The 8,210-nt window shown below is 35.6% G+C and overlaps 1 protein-coding gene across 1 annotated transcript; it reads left to right on the top strand.

The window, feature by feature from the left end:
* The first annotated feature begins 217 nt into the window (after positions 1-217).
* LOC141442245 (2-aminoethanethiol dioxygenase) lies at positions 218-4,872 on the top strand. Its single transcript, XM_074107176.1, has one exon. It carries the CDS (start codon positions 389-391, stop codon positions 1,256-1,258), a length of 870 nt encoding a protein of 289 aa, XP_073963277.1. The 5' UTR covers positions 218-388; the 3' UTR covers positions 1,259-4,872.
* Positions 4,873-8,210: the final 3,338 nt, after the last annotated feature.

Genomic DNA, 8,210 nt, shown 5'->3' with positions numbered 1-8,210 from the left:
GATAATATTATGTATTTTTCTTCAGACTTCTGATACTGTGCTGCTATCTATCGTAAAAGTTTGTTAATTTTTCGCATCAACGCAGGCTATCTACGTAAGACTGGTAAGACATTACCTTTGGACACTACCTATCACTCGTTGAGTGTTTCCTAAGTTTAACTACTCACCAACAGATGGCAGTAACATTCGACGAAGAAAGAAAAGTGCAGATTTTCGAAGTGTCGACGCAGGTTTTAATTAAACTCTTGCCAAAAATAATAAAAAAAGTTACAAAACCTTTTAAATTTGACAATTCTGTCATTTAATTTTTTGCCCGTTGTTAGCTCAGCTCAGTAAGTCAAAGATTGCCATCGTAAACATAACCTGTGGAGCAAATCAATACGGAAAAATGACGTTTGTTGACAGTTTAGCTTTGTTATCGTGCAGATTATTTTACACTTTTTGGACCAGAAAAAAATTCTCGTGCATCAGTACAGCAAGATTTCATATGGATTTGAAGAATGAAGCAAAAGCACACACCGACGTGGTCAGCGTGCCACCTATCGTTGCGACGTACCGGCTCGCACTGCAGACCTTCCAAGACAAGGCGACTGCTGATCTCTCCGCTAACTTAAACAAGCTCAAAAAGGTAATGGACAAGTTAAGAAGCGAGGACCTAGGCTTAGATAGGAGATTAACCGATCCAGGGACGTGGAACAACCCCACCAAAGCTCCCTGCACTTATATCCAAGTATTTCAAAACCACGAAATAAACATGAGTATTTTCGTACTGCGACCCGGTTTTAAGATGCCACTACACGACCACCCGCATATGCACGGACTTTTAAAGGTAATATCAGGTGCCGTGAACATTCGCAGCTTTTCTGAGCATCCATTGAAGGAAGAAGTGAACGCTTTAGACTTCGCAATCCGCGCGAAACATGAGGCAGCTCGCTTGGCACACGGGATACATAAACGCAGAAGATTTTTCGCCAAAGTTTCACAAGATCGCGTTTGTAGAGAGAACGCTGAGACTTGCATTTTGACCCCTACCATTTCAAACTACCATGAAATAGAGGCTCTAGAAGTACCGGCTGCCTTTTTCGATGTTCTAGCGCCGCCTTATGATACCCTTATTGAAGGTATTGGGCCTAGAAGATGTCGGTACTACACCATAGCTAACACTTTAAGCAATAACCTAGTAGAACTACAGGAAGGCTCGGCTCCTGACTGCTTTTACTGTGATCAAGCCCCGTACCTGGGTCCGAAGCTGTTTTAGATACAAATTAGGTAGCTATGAAATACAGAAAAATATACCATGAAATGAGTACAGTTACCTGCATTAATATCAGCCACAGCAGAGCATGCAAAAATATCAGACACATCCTACCGGCCCTGGAAGTAAAGTTGTATCAGCTATTTACCTATGCACACTTTGTTTGTCACATATTGGTGCTTGTGACTGTACGTTAGCTGAATTTTAAGTTGTTTTTACAAAGTACTGACTGACATGGTTTTTGTTTTTATTTGCATTAGTTTTGTGCTGTTCATTGAAGTAAATCCATCTGCTATAGTAGTTCTAACCAATCTATTGCAGTTTTGTAAGCAGTACTTTGCAATACCTTAATTGAAAAAATTGTAGTTAAATGCTTGAACTCAAGGCTCAAGATGGACTTAATCTATTATTCCTTTTTTGACATTTTTTATATTTGAACTCCAGAAATTTCGCTATCCTTATTTGTCCTCATTGGTCTGCAGCCCTATGAAGTCTGTTGTCCTAACTCGTCCATGTGTCTAAGATATGTCTACTGATTCTTATTAAACAAAAAGATGTTTATTATACAACAGCGAACAGCAAATAACAATTGAATAAAATAAAACAATCCAAAACTTAACATATCCACATAAAAGAAAAAAAGAACTAAAACAAATTATTAAGCCAGACCCCTTAGGCAAAGTTCCGTAGATGCTGGCTAAGTTAATTATTTGCCTGAGGAAGCTATCTGCTTTTCGGTCCCCTGTGATTTTTATTTATATGGTTATGATATTAGATATTTTTTAACACATTCAGTGACAAGAACCCGATAATCGGGTTCTCTATATCTTGGCTGTTTTTGCTACAAAGCAGACAAATGCTGCTACTGGTTATGAGGGTAGCGATATGTGGTTGCAAATTTGTTAAAGAAATATTCTTTTATGTGGGTGTGTCTAGGCAATGGATGATTTGGAAATGTGGTGAAGTAAAAGATATTATAGGAATGTGAACGAACTTGAAAAGTGGACTTCATGATGCTGTAGATTTGATGGGAAAAACAATGAAAGAATTGTGAATGTATTATTAGTTACTAGAAAATAATCTGCCTTCAAAATTAATCATGACTGCAATGACAACTACATAGTTCAAATGTTTTTGTGCCTTGATTTATGATATTTTATGCCTGGCTGGCCCAGGCTCGGTGTATTAGTGAGTATTTAAGATATTATCAGTCACCATTACTTTTAAGAATTTTAATAGTGTTGTCAAATTTAAAGTTTAGATGTTACCTTACCACAAGGTATAGAACCACAGTAATGCTAGTATCACCTAGTTTTGACTAGTTTAGAACTTGTCATAAGATGTCTAAGTCTCCTGCAGTGGCATAGTGTGGACTTCTGTAACCTGTACAGTCAAGTTCACAAATATAGTATGTTACCAAGACCATCAAAAATATCCATTTGCATTTATGTCACTAAATATAATGTTGCCAGTCACTGTTCAACTATGTTGTCAAACATTTGAAGCCATAGCTGTTAGATATTTATGATATTGACTGTTCCTACTGTAAAACATAGTGACTTTGAACTACTTGTGCAACATTAAAAATTAGTTTCACACTAAACTCACAATTTTTTTTTCCAATTGCAAATCACAGTTGATATCGTTGATATCTTTAACAATCTTTTCATTTACATGTCTGAAACTCCAGCGCTAGATCTTTGAGATTTTCGAACCGGCGCAAAAGTTAATTTAATATAGACGGTCTGCCACAGGTATTTGCAACATGGAATTTGGTGCCCATTTACAAGTGTTGCCCTGGCTTGCCCCTCCCCGCTTCCAGTTCTTGAAATCTCGCTGAAAACCCACATCATATAGACAATATAAGATTTTATAGCAATTTTAAAACTTATAAAAGTAGCCCAACCAACTTTAACAAAGCCAGTCTTTTTTACTGTGAAGAAATTTGCAACCTGTTCTAAAAATTTTAGAAGTCCTTCCGTTCATGCTATGCTATTGCTCCAGAAAAACTAGCATTTAGTGTAATCAGTATGCTTAGATAGTTGATATTTTACTCTGCTGGTATTTGTATTAACACGTATTAAGCATAATGAACTGGAACTTTATGGGCCAGTACAGACTGACTGCATTCCGACTGTAACGTAACTGCAATATGGCATTTCAATATTTTTTATTTATTTTATAAATCAAAGCTTGTCTATGCGTGTTATACTTTTAAGCTACTTTTACACAGAGAAAAACATTTCAGAAAGAGATAGATTGATTTTCGAAAAATCACTACTATGAATTCAATTTTCAACTTATTTATTTTCTTTGCTAAACATGGGCTATTTTTTTTTATATAAGAGGTCAAACGAGCGGGGGGTCACCTGATAGGATACAATCACCGCCACCCATGAGCACTCAACACTAGGGTTGTCACAGGTGCATGCTGGTCCTTTAACAGATTGAAAGACTCGTTTTTAAAGGTCCCTAAGTTGTATCGCTCGACGACTGCAAGGAAAAATGTATGGGCAGCTAGCAGTTAAGTTGCAGTTGGACTGCAGTCTGTCTGTACTGACGCTACCTTGCTATTCTGCTACCTAGGAACCAACACTATTATTTTTATGCATTTATTGAATTTCGCGTATAAAATTGCACAAAGGGTCAATTATTTTTATACAGAAAGAGTGTAATTATTCTTGATGGTTTTCAAAGGGTTACAGATGGAATAGTGTTGTATTGTCACTTTATTTAGAAAAGTATTTAGAAGCACACCCAAAGCCAAAGACTGCCCAGAAATCAGCTTTAAACTTGCATAGAGAGTCAACTTCAGACCACTGTCCATTTAATATGCACACTCTTCCCATGTTCAGGTACCTAAAATTTGTGATCAGAATAAGGGTGCCCCCACATGCAGTCGCTAGTCGCTCGTTTGCAGCGATAAATCTGGTCACGTGACCCCATTTTGAATGTGATTTTGAATTTCCCGCGACAAAAAGTAGCGTCAAGTCGCCGGGTCGAGCAGCAGCGACAAGATGGCTTCTTGCAGGAATGGTATTGGTCTTGGAAGCTGATTTCCTAATCTCATTTAGTAGCAGTCGTGGCAGTGGTACAAATAAAAGAAATTAGAGTGAATGAAAAAAATAAATAACACTGTTTTTGCCGAAACGAAAGCTCACTATTTTCAGCTTTATCGCTAAATGTCACGTGACCAGATTTGACGTTGGTAACTAGCAGCGTCGAGCGACTGCATGTAGCCCAACCTTAAAATAGTTTAAGGAGACAGCACCAATTTATGCAATCTGCTTTATGCTATGCTACTCTTTATTTTTACCACTATGTATATCACAATTTGTATGAAGTTTTTAAGATTGTCTACATTCCAAAAATCTTGTAATTTGACTTTATGAATAAAATGAATAATCACACAAATAATGTAATTGAATTTGAAGGAAATTTTACAATTACTTTGATCTCTAAAAATTAAGAGTTGAAATAAAAGTTTACTATGAAGTAAATATTTTATTTTAAGTATTTAGTTATCTAGTAGGGTTCAACTTAGGGTTAAGCTTTCTGATGATTTACCGGACATAGTCTTGTATTGAAGTTTTGTTGAAATAAAATATTAACATTGTTGACTGTAGTACTTTATTTACATTTAACTAGCTCAGTGTTTTTCAATCTGTGGGTCGCGCCCCCATGCCGTTACGCGTATGCGTGTGTACGCGGATGGGTTAAAATACTCTCATTGTACAGTCAAGTTCATAAACTTGTGAGCAAAAATTTGATCAAAATATCTGAACACGCTTCTACGCCGTTAACAATAGAGTCGTGTTCAGATATTTTAGATTAAAAATTTGCTCACAAGTTTATGAACTCGACTGTACTGTTATTGTGTATGATTATTCAATTTTTGTATTATCAACGTAAGATATAATGAATATTTTTCATACAGAGGGGCCTCGTCCTGGAAAAGTTTGAAAAACACTGAACTAGCTTATTCTCTCGGCTTCTCTCCCATTGCGGAATTTTACCTCAAATCCCGCGAACCTTAAAGAAAATATGTACAGGGTACTTACTTACTATTATATTTCTAGACACGCTCCGCTGCGGCACATATTCATGCATGTGACTGTACCTACAAACGAACGTTAATAGTAGGTACAGTCGCCATCAGATGTTTCGGAGCGGCCAAGGTGTTCAAAATTATTAAGGAATTAGAGTTCATGTTTCGATATTTTTGATCATCTTGGCCGCTCCGAAATATCGATGGAATCGAATATGGGACCTCACCCTAAGTGGTAAGTTTCTCTAAAACAACTATGCCATCTGGTAATCTTCATACAATACACGTTCAGAATCAAAAATCGACTTTAGCGACATTTATTTGATAGGCCGTTTCAAATTGTGGCACTTATTTGGCCGTTACATGGTAATTTCATGACTTGAGAAAAAATATTTTTTTTGTATTCTACCTATACATAATCTACCTAGTTTAACCCTTAATAAGGTAGAGGCGATTTAGCGACCAAATGCATTGATTTGGAAATTCAACCTTATCGTTTTAATAATAAGTTACAATATTCATTGTAATTATCGAAAATACTACTAGCTTTAAAAATATCCTTTGCCAGGTATTTGTTCGATAGGTGCTTTTGATTCTGTGGTAGTAGGCTCCAATAAATGACGCCTTGGTTAAATGACAAAGCAAGTATAGTCAACAAAAAGAACAGCCATCAAAAAACTTGTATGTACGTATGGTAAAATAAATAAACATTTTTGTGGTAATTATTGATTTATTAAAAAATAACAATAGCATAAAGAGTTAAAGAATTATCAGAGGCTTACTAAAGGTCGTCTATGTACAACACCTTTGCTTTATATTACCAGTTCACAAATACTGTCGTATGCATACATATATAACTACGCATAATAGCTGCAAAAAATATATTTATTCGTTTGATTCACTTGAAAATGGGGCTTGATATATGCGAGTAAAATTGTGTTGCTTGATGATCCCAATAAGGGGCCATCCATAAAGTATAGGCAGTGCCACCAGAATTGAGGTCACGCACACAAGAACATGTCGTGTAATGACAGCAGAATTTTGACATTTACTCATTCATTTCATTCATTCTCCTTTTGTGCACTCAGTTCTTTTTGTAGCTGTGTGTGTAATCATTCACTTCAACTCTCGTGGCCCTACGTATACGTCACATTAAGTTCAGCCCAGTTTTACCCACTCTAAAATGAAATGATTTCAAAAAATGCGCCCCTATATTAAAACAACTGATTGGAATGGAAATCGTTTAATTTTGTACAGTCGCCATCAGATATTTCAGAGCGGCCAAGTTGGTCAAAAATATCGAAACATGTACTCTAATTTCTTAATAATAGAGTGCATGATATATTTGACCACCTTGTCCGCTCTAAAATATCTGATGGCGACTGTACCAGCATTCATTATTTGCAGTACGACAGTTAGGTACATTATTCGACATTCCAAAAAGCTAAATTCGAAAATTAGCACTCTCACTCCACAGTTACCAAGTAAGTTGAGTGAGAGAAAACACTTCGACATTTCGTTTTTTGAACACACAAAGCTCTGCTCCTAAAGAATCACTAACAAACACTAATTTGATTGCACACAAAAATAATTATCTTTTATATAATCAATAAGCTGAATTATTCGCAAATGTAAATATATGTATCTTTGTAATTCTAGTAAAATATTTTTATGCTTCAATTTGACCAGAAATATAAAAGATTTTTACGAGGTAAATACTACAGTGACATAAATAGTCTATTATTATTATTACCCTCAATGGCGCCCTTAAGCCTTGGGCCAATGTCATTTACGATGACAGGGTTGCGGTTGATTCTCCAGAACGCCAACAGTTTGACAGGAGCAAGAAAATAATTTTGAAAGAAAAAAAAATCTTTTACGGCCTCATAAATAGTCTTTTTCACTCACTAATAAATTGACACACTTTGTGTGTTGCCAATACGTTTTTACCCATAGATTTTGTACAGTAACATTAAACTTTGACATACCTAACAACTCAATGAGGGTTTTCACAGAGGCGAAATATCGCTAGATGGCGTTAGTATCGTGAGATCTGTTTGACGTTTGCTCGTGATTGGTTAAATTTAACTTAGTTATTTATAACTAAATGAGCCAATCGCAAGCAAACGTCAAATGGACCTCACGATACTAACGCCATCTAGCGACTAACTATTTATTCCGAAATATTACAAAACTTAATTGTTTCGCCGTTCCGTCTGTCCATCTTTTAAAAAGGGCTCATTGTGGTCATTTGGATATGCTTTCCTAAAAATACTTATATTTCTGGTCAATATTTTAAGTGAATAAGTAAGGCATAATTTCTCATAGAACACAACACAGCTCACAACTAAAGAGTGAAATTTAAACAATGATTTTATTGTACTCTGATAGATAAGAAATCGTATGATGTCAAAAGAGTACTTTCCCGGATGATTCTGATAAAAATAATTTGATAAGATGACATTGTTCACGAAAACATGTATTATTATGACTAATGTGTAATTTCTTAGGGTGAAGACCAAAAAGTTGCACACCTTAACGCAGTTAGAATGACTATAAACTTTTTTCATTATGTGACTAAATATAATCATACATTTGTATAGATAATGTTCGTGTCTCGCAGTGGAAAAAAATAATAGTAATTTTAACTACCTGCATTAAGGTGTGCAACTTTTTGGTCTTAATATTAACAGACTTAAAAAAAGGTTCTATTTCATCTAGGTATTTGTACGTAAGCATTTTTACAAACTTTTATTAATTGCCCTGCTTGTTGGTTATTGTTGGGTCAAATCTTGAAAGTTAATTTTGACCCACTTCTTAGTGGTCGGATTGACTTGAAATTTGGTATACATACGAAGTTGGATAACAATGTAAGCAGTCAGCAAAAAAGCTAGTAACAAAAACTTA

The sequence above is a fragment of the Choristoneura fumiferana genome, chromosome 25, assembly GCF_025370935.1.
Source record: "Choristoneura fumiferana chromosome 25, NRCan_CFum_1, whole genome shotgun sequence".
Taxonomy (NCBI): domain Eukaryota; kingdom Metazoa; phylum Arthropoda; class Insecta; order Lepidoptera; family Tortricidae; genus Choristoneura; species Choristoneura fumiferana.
Note: the sequence above shows the minus strand (reverse complement) of the source record. Positions and strands in the feature narration are given on the sequence as shown.